The 18,128-nt window shown below is 44.3% G+C and overlaps 1 protein-coding gene across 10 annotated transcripts in view; it reads left to right on the top strand.

Annotated features, from left to right (window-relative positions):
• nav2a (neuron navigator 2a) overlaps positions 1–18,128 on the top strand; it is an 806,339-nt gene that overhangs the window by 680,303 nt on the left and 107,908 nt on the right. For all 10 annotated transcript variants that reach the window (XM_080189918.1, XM_080189922.1, XM_080189916.1 and 7 more), the window contains 2 exons: positions 1,619–1,904; positions 9,491–10,184. In XM_080189918.1, coding sequence (XP_080046044.1) covers positions 1,619–1,904; positions 9,491–10,184 — 980 coding nt within the window. The remainder of the gene's footprint in view (positions 1–1,618; positions 1,905–9,490; positions 10,185–18,128) is intronic.

Genomic DNA, 18,128 nt, shown 5'->3' with positions numbered 1-18,128 from the left:
CCTCTGACAGCTTGTTCCAGACGCTCACCATCCTCTTGTGTGAAGCCCCTCTGGGCCCTTTTATATGTCTCCCCTCTCACTTTAGTTTTAGACTCTCCTAACTTTGGGAAAAGATATTGACTATCAAGCTGATCTACGCCCTCATTATTTTATAGACCTCTATCAGCCTCCTGTGCTCCAGGGGAAAAAAAAGTCCCAGTCTACCCAGCCTCTCCTTATAACTCGAACCATCAAGTCCCGGTAGCATCCTAGTAAATCTTTTCTGTGCTCTTTCTACTTTAATAATATCCTTCCTATAATAGGGTGACCAGAACTGTACACAGTTCTTACACATCAAGAAGAATGCTTGCGCCAAATAGCGGAGTGATGCCTTAGCAATAGATGTTACTTTTTACAGAGGAAAATAATGGCATATTGGGAGAAGAGAAAAAGTAACTTGTTGCTGCTGTCCCCAGTATTATTCTGTGTTTCAGGGCAGTAGGATGTAACAGCCGGGAGACATCAAAACCATGAATTTATAAAAGGAACAAAAATTGTGACATAGAATCACTACAATACAGAAGGAGACCATTTGGCCCATCATATCTGCACTAACAACAATCCCACCAAGGCCCTATTCCTATAATCTCCCACATATTTACCCCTCTAATCCCTGTGACACTAAGAGGCAATTTAGCATGGCCAATCTACTTAACCTGAACAGTGTGGGAGGAAACCAGAGCACCTGGAGGAAACCCACACAGACATGGGGAGAACGTGCAAACTCCATACACATAGTCATCCGAGGCTAGAATGGAATCCGGGTCCCTGGCGCTGTGAGGCAGCAGTGCTAATGACTGTACCACTTCCACAGTGACACAATGCATAATGTTGCATGATCTTTTCATGTATTCACCACAGTAAAGATTAATTTCTGTGACCGTTTACTTGCAATAGGAGAGTTTATGATGCGGTTTGACTCCGTAACCTATTGTCAATTGTGCTCGCAGCATTGATCCAGAATCTGTGACATTTAAGTGCAAATGTGAGGTGCAGATGTGGGGTGGGCACAGTAAGAAATCTCGCAACATCAAGTTAAAGTCCAATAGGTTTATTTGGTAGCACGAGCTTGCGGAGCGCCGCTTGTTCAAGTGTGGAAGAGTGAGGTTCTATAGGAAAATAATACTGATGAAAATATGCTTTTAAAAAATGCTAAATGGAAAAGTTGGACACGGATGTCATCTTCACTTATCTAGTCTATTGCAGGATTTGTTTGCATCAAGCCCTTTTCAGTTTGGCAAATCGTTGCCTTTGAGCATCTAGCACTGTATGATTCTATATTTTAACAGGTGTGGAAGTATGAAGTGAAAGGCCTAACTGAAGGAAGATATAAACTGAACACAAACCACATATTTCACAGTTCCTGATTCCACATCATTTTTTACTACAGATGAAAATTTGTGTATCTCTTTTAGTTGTCAAAATAATTAGTTGTGAGGCAATTAAACATATTTTAAAAAGCCAGGAAACCAACACCAAAAACGTTTTGTTTTAATCCCATAGGGACAAGTTGTCCACACTTGCTGTATAAAGTAAAGAGAGCATATTATGTGAATGTAATGGCTTTTGGTTTGTCCAGCCCCAGACAGATTCAGAGAAGCATTCCGAGAGAAACTCCACTTGGTCTGGAGAAGAAATAAAGAGATCGGACGGTGGATCAGACAGTGGAATAAAGATGGATTCTAGCTCGAAGTGGAGGCGAAACCCATCAGATGTATCTGATGAGTCTGAGAAAAGCAGCTCAAATAAGAAGACCACTGTTATTTCCCAGACAGGATCCTGGCGTAGAGGGATGACAGCACAGGTCGGCGTCACCACACCAAGGGCTAAATCATCTACAAATACACTGAAAGCACATGGAGCAGGTAAGGAGAACTAGTCATTTAGTGTTCAGAAGGAACTTGGAAGTGGTCTCTTCTGCCTTCACGCAGATAGCATTCAGAGCCTGCTGCTGGCTTCAGTTATGTGTTCTTGAGAGGAATCATTGAATCCCTGCAGTGTAGATAGAAGCCATTCGGTCCATCGTGTCTGCACTGACTCTCCGACAGAGTATCCCACCCAGGCCCTATCCCTGTAACTCCTCATATTTATCACACTTAATTCTCCTGACCTACACATCTTTAGAAACTAAGGAATGATTTATGGCCAATCCACCCCTAACCTGCCCGTCTTTGGATTGTGGGAGGAAACCGGAGCACCTGGAGGAAACACACTCAGACCTGGGGAAAATGTGCAAACTCCACACAGTCACCCGAAGCCGGAATCGAACCCGGGTCCCTGGCACTTTTAGGAGTAGTGCTAACTGCTGTGCCAACGTGCCACCCAAGGCTTTTTCAAATGACTCACCAGGATAACATTGATCGAGCCTCACCCTCGCATACTTCGCAGAAATTTTAAAATGTATCTGAATATTCCATTTTCCCATCAACTGAGTTTGGCGATCTACTTGGATCAAGTTATGCTTTGGTGCATTTGGATCCGGGATTTAATGAGAACGAGAGGAGGACACAGCTGATCATTGTGTGAAAGCATTTGTTTAAAAAAAGTCTTCGAGGACCTTCAAGAGAAGATGAACTCCTGTTGAGCCAATTGTATCTACTGTTCAGGTTATTTCCTCCTTGGCTAGCTGGCCATTTGTTGCAGTGACTGGAGTTCACTTGAGTCAGTGATCTGTGTCCCTCAAACACAATACCTCTGTTTGACTCCTAAGAAACAGAAAAGGTGTCAAAGTAACGGATGTGATTTTCAGATCTCGGCTGCAGAGGAGCAAGAATTTGGGAGCAGGCTTTGCTGATTTGACACCAGTTTACGAATACTGTAAAACACTTGACTATTTTTGGTTTTTCCATAGCCCACTTTCATGCTTTGGTGAGCAGCAAAGGCCCAGAGAGAGGAAACTTTGGTCGTAGAAATCAAAATTAACGGGCACGAAACAGCACGCTGAAAAACATATATACCTTTTATAATGATTTTTATCACATTATTCAGACTGTTGCCTAAGATGGCACAGCTGCTCATATGGGAAAAGATTCAACTGTGTACACAAAATCTCATCATTTTCTTGGCCAATATTTCACAGTGGGTGTTCCAAATAAAATACGTGCACACGCTTGACAGCAATCTGATATAGAATCATAAAATCCCTTCAGTATGGAAAGAGGCCATTCAGCCCATTAAGTTTGAACTCACAATCTCATGATGCCGGTGTTGGGCTGGAATAAGCACAGTAAGAAGTCTCACAACACCAGGTTAAAGTCCAGCAGGTTTATTTGGTAGCACAAGCTTTCGGACTGTCACTCCTTCTTCAGCCCTCCGACAGCTTGTGCTACCAAATAAACCTGTTGGACTTTAACCTGTCATTTTGAGATTTCTTCCTGTGCCCACAATCTCACCCAGGCCCTATTCCCGTAACCCCACACATTTATCCTGCTAATCCCCCTGACCCTAGGGTCAATTTAGCATGTCCAATCAACCTAACCCAGATATCTTTGGACTTTGGGATACTCCATTTATACCAAAGCCTATAAGGAGAAAAAGCAGCAGACACTAATCTCAAATCCTAATCTTCTCTTACTTGGAAACCTCTTCCAGAGCTGACTTTAGATGGAACCTCATTGCTGATAAGTTCTTGAACTAAGCTACAAGTTCACAATTGTCTGAACACAGTGGGGATCAGTATGAAGCGCCTCAGCTGGTCTGTCTTTCGTTTCGATTCACTTTTCTGAAAGGCAAAATAAGCACTTGGACCCGAATTAAGTTTTCACCTTATTACTCAGCCAGCGTTAGATCATCTTCTTTCAGAGTCATAAAATCCTACACTGCAGAAGGAGGCCATTCAGCCCACCGAATCTGCACCAACCACAATCCCACCCAGGTCCTAACCCCATTTACCCTAGCTAGTTCCCCTGACTCTAAGGGGCAATTTAGCATGGCCAATTCGCCTAACCTACACCTCTTTGGACTGTGTGAGAAAACCCACACAGACACGGGGAGAATGTGCAAACTCCACATAGTGACCTAAGCCAGGAATTGAACCCACCTCCCTGCGCTGTGAAGTAGCGGTGCTAACCATCGTGCCACACAGAGATGTGTTTGGTTTAAAAAGCTTTGCTCAGTTCATAACAATCCAACCCCAAGGCTTTGATCCAGTCCTGTTGATGATGTGGGCTATCAGGGAAGCAGTGAAGCTGCTTATAAAGCCCCTATTTTGACAGAATTTCTGCAAGCAGTGTATTTCACGTGACCAGGTACCCTGTGTGCAAACATCCACTTAGCACTGGCAGTACTGTATAACATCCCGAGCCACGCACCCAAGTCTTAAAGCTCAGCCTCTCTCCCCTCATGACGAAGTCGCCCATTTTGGACAATGACCAGCTGGAGTTATGCTCATCTACTCGCGAGCACAGTTCTTCGGGTGAGTTCATGCTTAAAATTAGAGGTCTAAATGTTTTAAGTACAGATGAATGGAAAGTGCATTGATGGCAACAGCAGCTAAAAGCTCACGGAGGAAAGCAGCCTTTCTTCTGGCGAGTTTGCACAAAGAAACAAGCATCATAGAATCCCTACAGTGCAGAAGGAGGCCACTTAGCCCATCAAGTCTGCACCGACCACAATCCCACCCAGACCCTATTCCTGTAACCCCACATATTTACCCTGCTAATCCCCTGACGCAAGGGTCAATTTAGCATGGCCAATCAACCCAACCCACACATCTTTGGACCAAGTACTTTGGCCCAACTGGCAAATGACGTTAAGCAGTGACAAAAATATTTGTGAAATTCGTACTGTACATTAACATAGCAAAATATTTCATCCTTGCTCCTAAAATCAGTTAGTTGTAGTGTTATTGTTTAGAGATGACAATTTAGATTGAATTAATCTTACATAAAACTGCACTGGATGCAAAATCTCACCCTAAATGTCCTTGTAATAGAAAGAATAAAGCTCTCAGTCCATGTTCCCATACTTGATGCAATGTTAGCCCTTCCCAATAAATGAAATTCTCATTTAAACCTGGCCCCTTTTCTATTGTTTCTCTCTTGGTGTCAGTTTAATAGCTTTTAAGGTTAAGTTGAATTTTATTTTAAATCAAGATAATGCACCCAACATTAGATTTCATTTCCAATTGGTTTATGCTTTACTTCATTTTTAGCCCCACTCGTGTTAATGTGCCAAATGAGCTCCAAAGGTCATTCTTCACACAACTTTGACACACGAGCAAACGATGATGGACAGAACACTCTTGCAGATCCAACTTGTATCATGCAATTTTGTTGGGTTGTGTGTTGCTGAGAATCATGTGATTTCCTGGGACAGGTAATTGAGGAAATCTGGGCCAATTTGGGTGTGGATAAAGCTGGGGAGCGTCTCTCCAACCTACCTCAGTGATCAGGTTGATTGAGGAGATCATTCTGGCCCATTCCATGCAGAGTCTAAACTTGGCTGTTTTATCAGAGCAATTGTAGGAGGAGGGAAATGTTTGAGTGGACTCCCAAAAATCAAAACTTTCCTAAAACACTGCGGCACGCTGAATGCAAGAAATAATATAAATTTGAAAGTATAATTTCATTTGATCATTGAAGTTTTTTAAAAAAAAGTTCTATTGATTCATGAAGAAACATAATTGTAACTTATTGTTACACAAACTTTATGGGTGGGATTTTCCAGCATCGCTCGCCCGAAGACCTGAAAACCCTGCCTGAGATGCACAGTCCTTTTGCATGGCCCGTCTCCTACCTGCTACGATTCCCATAGCGGTGGGATGGGAAAATTCCACCCTATATTTCATTTCACATTCCATAATTTCTATAGTATTTAAGAACCTTTTATTTCCTTCCTGTTTTTAGATCTTTCTACACCATATAGGTTAGGTTGATTGGCCATGCTAGATTGACTGTAGATGCATAGGTTCGCGGATTAGTGGGTAAAATATGTAGGGATATGGGGGTAGGGCCTGGGTGGGATTGTGGTTGGTGCAGTCTCGATGGGCCGAATGGCCTCTTTCTGTACTGTAGGGTTTCTATGATTTCCATATACTATTCCTCAGCCAAAAGATTGGGACAAAGGGGGCATAGTGGTAAAATATTAGAATAGTAATTCAAAGCCTCGGGCTAATGACATGGGGAATGGATTCATATCCCATCCAGGGAGCACCTGGATAAATTTTAATTCAATTAATTGATAAAATTCCAGTATTAATAGTTATTCTCAGCAGTGGTGCAATTGGTATCAAAGCCCATTAGTTCACTCTTTAGGGAAGGAAATCTGCCATCCTGACCGAGTGTGGCCTACATGTGACTCCAGACCCACAGCAATATGTTTGACTCTGAACTACTCTTTGAAGTGGCTGCACAAGATACTTGCATTGTTATCATCCCTGTGCCCCACTTCCCCTCTCACTATCTAAGTAGATTGTCTCCACAATCTCTCTCTCCTTTCCCATCGACGTCAACACCTCTTTTTTTCCCCCCCCCCCCCACCACCAATTCCCTGCTGTAACCCCCGAACCTTTCCTCTTGTGGCGAAGAGGCCATCAATACCAGATAGTCACCAAGAGATCCGATTAGGAATTCAGAACTTAAGCTTTGCCTAGAGAATGTTAACAATGTAGAACTTGCTACCATTGAGTGTGGTTGAAGCAAAGAGTATAGGTGTATTTAATGGGAAACTAGACAAGCGTTTGAAAGCGAATGGGCAAGATGTTCTGATGTTAGGTTTAGATGAGAAAAGATAGGAAGAGGCTCAACTGGAGTGTAAATTTGGTTAGCACTGCTTCAGTTCCAGGGACCCCTGGTTTAATTCTGACCTTGGGAGAACGTGTGGAGTTTGCACATTCTCCTCATGTTTGCTTGGGTTTCCTCTCACAGACCGAAAATGTGCAGGTTAGGTGGATTGGCCATGCTAAATTGCCTCTTCGTGTCCCAAGATGTGTTGGTTAGATGGATTAGCCATGATACATGTGTAGAGTTACGGGAACAAAAAGAGAAAATGCTGGAAAATCTCAGCAGGTCTGGCAGCCTCTGTAAGGAGAGAAAAGAGCTGATGTTTTGAGTCCAGATGATCCTTTATCAAAGGATCAGATTCCAGCAACTGCAGTAATTTGCTTTTATCCAGTGTAGAGTTATGGGGTTGGGTGGGGGAAAGGGCCTGGGAAAGGGTCTGTCAGAGAGAGTTGATGCAGACTCGATGGGCCAAATGGCCTCCTTCTGCACTATAGGAATTCAAAGAAATACCAGCATGAATTAGTTGGACTAAATAACTTGTATTTGTGTGGTATGTTCTCAGGAAATCGAAGGTGATGGGGTTATGGTGGGAAAATAGAGTTCAGGGTTATCACACTCAGACCAGTCGTGCTCTCATTGAATGATGGAGCAAATTTGAAGGGCTGAATGGCCTACTTCTGTGCCTATGTCTTATAGCCTTACATTCCCCATGTTCTCCCTTACCCACCTACCCCCAACACAATTTTACACACACTCCCTGTGATCTCCTGTCTCCCACCACCCTTAGTACAACTATACTGGCCTAAAAATGGACTGTGGCATACTTTGAAACTTCTCTCACTCAGCATGTAGTGAAACCAGGTTGGCTTTTGCCCTAGGGTCATGGAAAACAAAACCATGCTAAAATGCCATGATGTTCAGGAAGCACAGCGACTTCTTTGTTTCTTGACCATAAGTCCTCACCTCACACCCTCTCTGTCCCATTTCAAAACCTTCCCTCTTGCTCCTGTAAATATTAGGGCCTGGTTTTTCTTAGAGGTTTATAAAGGGTGGAGAGAGAGGTGTTTCTGTGGGTGTAGCAGACACGAGGACCGTGGCAATTGATAACCCTGCCACCAAAGGGAGAGGGAATGTACAGAAGGTCACAGTGTAAGGGGTAGATATTCTGGAATGGAGGATAACAATGGAGAATAGGATAGGATGAAGAAATTTCAAGAGGAAGTGCTGTGAAATTAGAAATATTGGCTGGAACTCCACCATCTTGCCAGCTGCGGAATTGGTGCGGGCAAGGGTCTGGCAACAGGAGTCTCTGTTGAACATTGGTAGGAATTTTCGGTCTCGCCCAAGTGTGTCTGTAAAATCCCACCCATTTGATATATATGAGCCTGAGACATTTAGGGTGGGATTATTTAGTTGCGCTCAATTCAAGACTGGAAAATCCTGCCGGAGGTGAACTGACCACTGCATGGTTCACACCACCCCCCCCACCACCACCACACCCCCCCCCCCCCCCACCCCCCACCCCCCACCCCCGCTACAATTCCCGTGGTGGGCAGGTTGGGAAAACTCCCCCCTTAGAATCAGAACTGTACGCAAGCAATTAAATCTGGGTTTTTTTTTAGTACTCCTTCGCAGACTCCCTCTGCTGGGGATTTTACATTTAGCGTTGAATCTTGGGAAGCAGTGTAAGTGAATGAGAATAACTTCTAAGGCAAATGGGACGAAGTGTATACCAGGTCAAGTACAGCATATACTATGATTGGGTGCTCGGTGCGTTTGAGGAGGTTTTGGTTTTGTTCCAGTCAATCTAGGCCTGTGTCACTGAAGGAAGACATGCCAGGAAATCGAGAGACGACGTGAACTCAACTTGACACCACCCACAACCCCTGATGATGTCAAGTGTCTCTCCTGGACTAAGAACTCACATGGTGCCCTAGCTCCTCTGCCTGTGAATCATTGCACCCTGCTCCCCCTTGTCCCATGGCATTCTAAACAGTACTGGGAGCGCTTGCTCCAAGTCTTGCAGTTGGCATTCCACTGAAGTCTGCAGAGAAGTGAAACTTTCAGCAACGCCACACTTGTCTTTACAGCATAGACCCAGACAAAACCACTACCTATCGGTTTCATTATAAGATCACCAGATAAATGAGAATAACAGCGGTCACCTTAGCTGACCCAAGGAGAAAGATCCAGTTTCTTTAAAAAAATAATTCCAGGGTTTCTGCTTTCACAACTGTATTCAGTCAGTCGTTCTTTGTGCTAATCACTCGGTGTATCGAGATGTTCTTGATTTCAGTCCAATTGTTACCCTTAACCAGTTTAAACTTGTGCATTACATTTCAGTTTGAAGTAATTTTACGGATCTGCTTAATTATCGTGAAATTTATCCTCCATTTAAGGTCACCCTGTCTCAAGAACTAAAGGCACAAAATTCTTACTTGTATCTCAGTCCTCTGGCACTATTCAGCAATTGTGAATTTATTGCCAAAACCATGCATTTTTGTGACACATTTTTGTCAAAGGAAGGTAAAGGCAAGGTCTTAACCAGAACGACGACGAAAAGCGTTTTTTTCTGTTGTGCAAACGTGTTTGAACATGGGAGGAAATGAAAACGATGTTTGAAAAGTTGAATTTGGGTATACCTTGAGCATTATCTGGGGGATTTGTTTTAACAAATGTGTGACATTTCTAAGCCGTTGTGTTGAGCTTTTTATGTGTTTCTTTTGTAGCAAAAACTGATGATGCTAAGGTGTCAGAAAAGGGCAGACTGTCTCCTAAATCGACAAATGTCCATCGGTCCCCTTCAGACGCAGGCCGCAGCAGTGGGGACGAAGGGAAGAAACCTCCATCTAGCGCTTCACGTTCAACTGGGGGAACAAACACTTTTGGGTTCAAGAAGCATGGCGGATCCTCAGGAGGAATCACGATGATTACGGCAAGTGGCGCCACTATTACCAGTGGTTCTGCAACTCTGGGTAAAATCCCCAAGTCGTCAGGCCTTATAGGTAGATCATCAGGTAGGAAAGCCAGTGTTGATGGCTCCCAGAGCACTGAGGAGAATTACCTTATCCTGAATGCACGCACTAACTTGCAATACCGCAGTCTGCCTCGGCCCAGTAAATCAAACAGCCGTGGGACTGGAAATCGGTCTAGCACCAGCAGCATAGACTCCAACATCAGCAGCAAATCAGCGGTTCTACCCGTCTCAAAACTGAGAGAGCCGTCCAAGGTAGCCTCGGGCAACACAGTGCCTCCGTTACCTAACCAGACTGACAAAGAGAAGGGAGTGTCGTCTGACACAGAAAGCGTGACTTCATCCAACTCTGTCAAAGCAAATCCTGCACCGATCGGAACCAACGGCTCCCAGAGCGCTCGGCAGCAAGGGTCCAAATATCCCGACCTAGCTTCCCCCACCTTACGCAGGCAAGTATTATTTTCCAGTTATAAGGTTGTGAATGTAAGCAGTAAACACCAATGGTTTCCAAGCATTAGTCGCTGCACGTTAATGGTCATCTTTCAGTTCAGTCTGTTAAGTTCGTATGGTGGACTCACGCCGAGAATTTGATTCAGAGCTATGGCCGAGTGCAGCTCACGCAGGGGTCAACAGGCTGAACTCAGAGGGCAAAATTTCCTGCTCGCCGCTGGGAATCTGTAGAGTTGCAGTGTACGCGTGCAGTTCTGCTCATTACTTGCCCTGATGTGGAGGTGCCGGCGTTGGACTGGGGTAAACACAGTAAGAAGCCTGACAACACCAGGTTTAAGTCCAACTGATTTATTTAATTAATTTTGATATTTACTTTCAAATAAATCGGTTGGACTTAAACTTGGTGTTGTCAGACTACATTACTTGCCCCACATGTGTATTATGGAATCTGAGGCCAGGTGCACTGAGGTTACAAATGCACTAAATTGGAGTAAATTCCTCACCCCTACTAATATTTGTAGTTAAATTGTAAATCTTTCTATTTGTGCTTGTGGTTTCATTACAAATAGTGAACTCTTCTCTCAGAATGACATGCATTTTATATATACAGTTTATTCTTGAGGGAGTTTTGAGTTTAGTAGCTGGAATCATAGAATCATTACATTGCAGAAGGAGATCATTCGGCCCATTGAGTTTGCACAGACCACAATCCTATCCAGGCCCTATCTCAATAATGCCACTTATTTATCCCGCTTGTCCCCCTGCCGCGAAGGGGTAATCTAGCGTGGCCAATCAACCTAATTCTCACATCTTTGGGCTGTGGGAGGGAACCAGAGCACCTGGAGGAAACCCATGCAGACATGGGGAGAATGTGCAAACTCAACATAGGCAGTCACCGGATGCCAAAATTGAACCCAGGGCCTTGGCACTGTGAGGCAGGAGTGCTAACCACTGTGACACCGTGCCGCCTCTACCTCGAAAGAATATGTTTTAAATGTGTACGTTACAAATCGATGCCCTAATGCCTCCTTATGTGTCTGTGTTGAACTTGTTTGATCACACTGTTACGAAGTGCCTTGAGATGTGTTGGTATGATGATGATGCTACATGAATATGGCTTGTTGCTACTGTTGCCCTACTGAAGGGTGAGATTTTCCAGTCCCCACCTGCCGCCAGGATGGGCAGGTTCTGCCAAAGGAAAGTGAATTTCCAGCTGGTCCGCCACACCACTCGCAGCGGGTCCCACCATGGCTGAACCAAAATATTTGATAAATCTGATGCTTTGGTGACACTGTGCATGTGGAGTAGCTGTGGGTTTCAATTCCATTAATATTTATAAAAATCTGTTCTTAGCACGTGGTGTCACTGGAAATGTCGGCTGGAATGTTATTACCGTACACGCTGATGGGATTTTCCCATCCCGCTGCAGTGAACAGAAATTTAGCTGGGCGTCAAATTCTCTGACTTCACTGCAGTAAGAGCATGGCGTAAATGGCTGGTAAGATCACACCTGTCGGCATTCATTGTCCATTCCTACTTGTCCTTGAGCTGCCTATCAGTGACTTGCAAGGCCATTTCGGAGGGCAGTGAAGAGTCAGTCACATTAGTGTGGGTCTGGAATCACATGTTGGTCAGTCGAGGTAAGATTTTGTTCCCTAAAGGACACTAGTGAACCAGATGGGTCTTTGTGACAGTCCGGTGGTTTCATGGCACAGTGGTTAGCACTGCTGCCTTGGAGCACCAGAGCCCTGAGTTTGATTCCCAGTTTTGGTCACTCTCTGTATGAAATCTGCAAGTTCTCCCCGTGTCTGCATGGGTTTTCCCCAGGTGCCCTGGTTTCCTCCCACAGTGCTGGTTAGGTGCATTGTCCATGCTAAGTTCTCCCTTGGTGTACCCAAACAGGCACCAGAGCATGGTGACTGGGGGATTTTCACAGTAACTTCATTGCTGTGTTAATGTAAGCCTTCTTGTGATACTTGGGAACATGCAGACTCTGAACTTGGGTCCCTGGTGTTGTGAGGCAGCAGTGCTAACCACTGTGCCACTGCACTGCCTTTGTGATATGTTATTATAAAGAATGAAATACATAGTTCCTAATGATTTACTCCATTTGAAGAGAGTGCTTCACTTAAACTAGAAGCTCCAAGTTCACTCGTGCATTAAAACAAAATAATCAATTAATTTGAATCAGTGGTGAGAATTTATCGTTTAATAATCCAGTGATTAATTATAGCAACCTTTAATTCAGAAATGCAAGCTGTATTTCAACCATAAAAGTAAAATTGAAAAATTGAAACAGTCGGGACCCAGTGCACCTTGGACTTGGATCCCACTCAAAGATGGGAATAATTTATTCACTGTTCTATGTGATACAATCTGTTAAAGAGTGAGGGCTGTCTCTTACCTGTCTAGGACTCCCATCTGTTTAGTTCAGAGAATGAAGCCACTGCCAAACTGTGCACGCCGTTTTGCAGACGGACTTGTGATTTGTGCATCTGGCTAGGATTCCAACGATGTGCATGTAGGTATGGGGGGGGACCTTTGAACAGCGCCAGGGCACACTCCTGATTGATGAGGAGAAACCCTTGCATTTACACCCCACCGTCAGCTGCTGGGGCGGCAGGAACTTTGGCAGCCCGCGTTTGAAGTATAAATGTTGAAAAATTTAAACACTCTCTCGGTTCCTTTTGGACGGAAGCAGGGGATTGTGTCTCGGACGCAGAAGGTGGGTTATGCAGTTGAATTTACGGTGGGTTTGCAGCAGGGACACCATGGAATAAGTCAGTGTTTTTTTTTTGCTGCGTGCGGTCCAGTGGGTTCAACAAAAAAAACACATTATTCGTGATCTCCTGTAACCTTGGCTTGGAAAATATGAGCATGCTTCTGCTATTAGCGTGCAATTTTACAGGTTTTCAGCTAATTTAAAGCTTGGGGGTGGGGGGGGGGGGGGAGGGTGCAATCAGGACTGGCTGTGATATACAGGTCATGCACCTAACTCCCCAAGTGCTTTAATCTGCCTATTTTGAATGTTCAAACGGGTTAAATTATGACCACAGGTTGCATAGATTATGTTTTTGTTCCCTTGAGTATTGAAGATTATGGAGGAGTTCGGGATGGTGGGGGGGGGGGGGACTTAAATTGAGGCACGTAAATTGTTTAAAGGATTTGAAAGAGTAGAAGGAGGGAAACGGGACCCGGATTCAATTCCCGGCTTGGTTCACTGTGTGGAGTTTGCACATTCTCCCCGTGTCTGTGTGGGTTTCCTCCAGGTGCTTTGGTTTCCTCCATACTCCAAAGATGTGCAGGTTAGGTTGATTGGCCATGCTAAATTGCCCCTTAGTGTCAGGGGGACTAATAGGATAAATACATAGGGCTAAGGGCCTATGTGGGATTGAGTTTGGTGTAGATTCGATGGGGCGAATGGCCTCCTTCTGCACTGTTGGGATTCTATGAAACGTTTTCTCTGCTCAGAGAATACAGCATAATGTGCAGTCATTAAACTCAAGATGGGCCATTCAGGGTTGATGTCAGAAGGTGTTCCTTGACACAAAAGGTGACGTGTTTTGCGACGTTGGTGAATGTCCGACATTGGCCGGTGGAGGGATCTTCCAGTCCCGCCACTATCAGCAGTCCCGTTGTTCGCATCCTCTGCTGTCAGAGAACCCATGGCATTGAGGGTGGGGGGAGGAGGGGTGGGCGGTTTGCCATCAATGGGACCTGGAGATCTTGCTGATGGGACAGCCAGAAAGTTTCGGCCAAATGGTCTTAGAAATTAGGAATTCTGTCCCCCGGAATAGCTGGAGGTTAATCAAACATATCGAAACTGAGATTAATGTATTCCTGCGAGGCAAAGATTTTAAGAGTTACTGAACCAAATGAGGTGGGTTTCAGATGGAGATCAGCCGTGGTCTTGTCAAATGCCGAAACAGGCTTGAGGGGCTGAATGGCCTACTTCTGTTCTGATGTTTCATTTTCCTGGGTTTTTTGACTTTGGTTCAGGCTAAGGCTGCATGCCTGCTCAAAATATGGTCTGGGATATTTTGGGGAGGTGGGGGAGGATATCCATTCTTGAAATCTGGCTGAGATATTGGGCTTTGAAATTCTTGCTGTGGAAACATTATGGCCGGAATGCTCCCATCCTGTCCGCCGCTGGAATTTCAGTGGGTGAGTTGTGGAGAATGTGAAATGCCATTGACGGTCGGGCAGGAATTTCCGGCTTGTAGCCCAGCGTGGCTGGAGAATCCGCTTTATATTTCCGCAACATGGCCACATAATCCCTTAGGACTGGGATGTCCAAAACGTGGCACAAAGTGGCAAAACCCATTACTGTCCGCTGGCCTGTCCAAAGAATTCAACAACCTCACCATGAGGGCACCCGCAATTCACTTCCTATTTATTCACTGTACCAGCTCTATCTATGATGAATTCTTCACATGCACTATTTTACTTACTCTCCACCTTTCCACGGGGATTTCACTGAGCAGAAGCATTAGTCTCAAAGTCATCACCATCAGTGCCTAGTATTTATCCACAGGTAAACATCAGTCAAACATCTACTTCAATGAGCAGAATGGCTGGGGTGGGGAAGTGTAGAATCCTCAATCTCGCTATCCATAATGTCAAAAATCTAGGGCAAAAACCAAGCGATTTCAAAAGATATTTAGCAAAGGATATTATCTGAACAGTTAGCATCATTTGATGTTTGGCGGAGTCAATGATTTCTTGAGAATCGATTGAAAATAAGCAAATCCAAAGCATCCCACGTTAACAATGTTTGGCCTGATACAATTCCTAAGATGTGTTTAGAAATAACACCAATACGAGCAGCTCCAGGCCACACCTGGAGTATTGTGTGCACTTTGGCGCCCTTATCTATGGAAGGTTGCTCTTGCTACAGAGGGAGTAGAGCAAAGGTTTACCAGGCTGATTCCTGAGATGACAGGTCTGTCATGTGAGTAGAGACTGAGTCGATTCGGATTGTATTCATTGGAATTTAGAAAAGTGAGGGGGTGGGGGGGTCCTCATAGAAACTTATAAAATTCTAACTGGGTTAGACAGGGTAGATTCAGAAAGAATGTTCCAAATGGTGGGGGAATCCAGAACTAGGGGGTCAGAGATCGAGGATAAGGAATAAACCTTTTTAGAACTGAGGCGCGGAGAAATTTCTTCGCCCAGAGGGTGATGAATGTGTGGAATTCACTACTGCAGAAAGTAGCTGAGGCCAAAACATTGTGTGATTAGGTATTGCTCTTAGGGCTAAAGAGACCAAGGAATATGCGGAGGGGGGGTCGGGGGGCGGAATGAAGATATCGATTTTATTGATCCGTCATGATCAAAATGGATGGTGGAGCAGGCTCGGAGGGCTGAGTGGCCTACTCCTGCTTCTAGTTTTTATGTTAGTCAATTCTTATCGTTGGAATTTTGAAAGGCTTCCTGTTGGAAAACTTCAGCGAAATAATGGCTGGGGGGCTTGGTGAAGGGGTGGGAATTTGATAGCTGAGTAAAATAATTTGGAAAGTAGAGATGATTCTGAATATGATCATCATGAAACTGGCTTTTAATAACTGGTCTATTTCCAATACTGCCACGTTTAAAAGCAGTTCGCCATTTATTTAACAGCTAACATCTTTGCATGGGAGAAACACATTTAATTATTCAGCATTGAAATGAATCATTATATCATGTTTTGTCTAGCTCTTGCATTCATCATAGTTGTCTCCTATGTTCCACTCACTTCTTCCATTTGTTTTGACTGTCAATCTATTCACATTTCTATGAGCTATCTACGCATCTTGTGCAATGTGTCACTCACTCCAAGTCAGCAATCATTCGATCTTTTTACCAGTTATCTTCCTTTTGTTCCGTTTTTTCCACATTCCCCATCACGCTTCCACCCAGAGTACATTTCTTTCCGCTATTTGAGTTACGTTCTCGTGTGATTTTTTTTTCCGGAAACCTGACATATTTTCACCTATGTAACGTTTCCTTTTCCAACAGATTTAATCAGTACCTAGTTTATGCCAGCCTTTAATCTCCAAATATTGCTAAAGAAATATGTCCCACACTCTGTTGAAGCTATTGAATACTTTTAAAAAAAAATCAACCTTTGTCATCCTTTTTATCTTAGTTATTTCAATTGGAATCGATAAATTAAAGACCTGTTGCTCATTAAGAAAGAATTGAAGATACGTGTAAGATGCAGCCAACTTGACCCCCTCTCCCCGCACCCCTTCAACCCATCCACAAACATTCAATCCCTCCACCATCGTGAACAGTGGCAGCAGTGTATACTATCTACAAGAAGCACTGCAGGAACTCGCCAAGGCTCCTTCCAAACCCACAACCACGATGACTTAAAGAGACAAGGAGAGCAGACACATGAGAACACCCTTCCAAGCATTTGTGGCGGCACAGTGGCACAGTAGTTTGCACTGCTGCCTCACGGTGCCAGGGACCTGGGGTTGATTCTGGCCTCGGGTCAGAGTCTGTGTGGAGGTTGCACGTTCTCTCCATGTCTGCATAAGTTTTCTCAGGGTGCTTCTGTCCCCTCCCACACTCTCAAGATATGCAGGTTAGGTGAATTGGCCATGCTAAATTGCCCCTTAGTGTCAGGCACTAGCAGGGTAAATACTTGGATTTACGGGAATAGGACCTGAGTGGGATTGCTGTCAGTGCAGGCTCGATGGGCTGAATGGCCTCCTTCTGCACTGTAAGGATTCTCTGATCTTCTATGATCTATGAAGACAGCTCATCACTACCTTTTCCTGGGCAATTAGGGATTGGAAATAAATACTGGCCCAACCAAGGATGCCCATATACCATGAATGAATCAAATAAGTTATATTTGAACATGTGTTTTTGAAGTCAATTAGTCAAATGTGTTACAGTTACTTAAACTTCCTATTGTGAGCACTGCTGTTTGTTTAAAAAGGACATGGGGCAGGATCCTCTGATCACACCATGTCCGTCCCGCTGCAAGTGAGAACAGGGAATTTGGTGTTCCAAGCAAAACTCCATTCACTTTCAGCAACATCGGAGAATCCCTGCCACGAACAAAGTGGTAGGTTTTCGCCCATTATCTGGTCATTTCCACGTTGTGTTTGAAAGAGTTTTATTGTAAATATTTGATTGGTAGTCAAGAACTTGAGTATTTCTGAGAAAAGACTTTGTTGAAGCTTTTCAGCAGGACAATCACGAGCAAGATGAAGAGGCACGTGAGGAGTTGCGAGGGGAGACATCATGGGGGAAATCTTAACCTTCTTGCTGATTTTTTTGGTGTCTTCTTGCTGTCCCATTTCAAGCCTCGTTGCTACCATTGTCTGTCTACCTCATAGAATCATAGAATCTACAGTGCAGAAGGAGGCCATTTGGCCCACCAAGCCTGCACCGACACCAATCCCACCCAGATTCTATTCCCAGAACCCCACATATTTGCCCTCCTAATCCTCCGACACTAAGGGGAAATTTATCATGGCCTATCACGTAACCTGCACATCTTTGGACTGTGGGAGGAAACTGGAGCACCCAGAGGAAGCCCACGCAGACACGGGGAGAATGTGCAAACTCCACACTGACAATGACCAGTGGCTGGAATCAAACCCGGGTCTCTGGCATTGTGAGGCAGCAGTGCTAACCACTGTGCAACCATGTCGCTTAGAATACTTTATTTACTCAGAGCACTTTGTTTACCCTTCCTTGAATTCTTCTGAATAGTACGTTGGTCTCTTAATGCTAGTTACCTTTAATAGTTTTTCTGTCCCAATTTCCTGGTTATCTGCACTGTATCTTATTCCTTAGAAAGGTTGCATCTTTTGCAGTCTTCTTGTCCTGTCCAGCTTCTCCTGGATGAGTTGAGAGCTGTTCACTCCTTAGTGTCCTGTCTCCAACTTTAGTAAGTTTCAGCTAAAATTGAAACTTAAAAGCTTTTTATTATCCTTGCCAGA

The sequence above is a fragment of the Carcharhinus amblyrhynchos genome, chromosome 6 (assembly GCF_965287045.1).
Source record: "Carcharhinus amblyrhynchos chromosome 6, sCarAmb.v2.hapA, whole genome shotgun sequence".
Lineage (NCBI taxonomy): Eukaryota > Metazoa > Chordata > Chondrichthyes > Carcharhiniformes > Carcharhinidae > Carcharhinus > Carcharhinus amblyrhynchos.
This window is presented reverse-complemented; position numbering and strand designations above follow the sequence as displayed.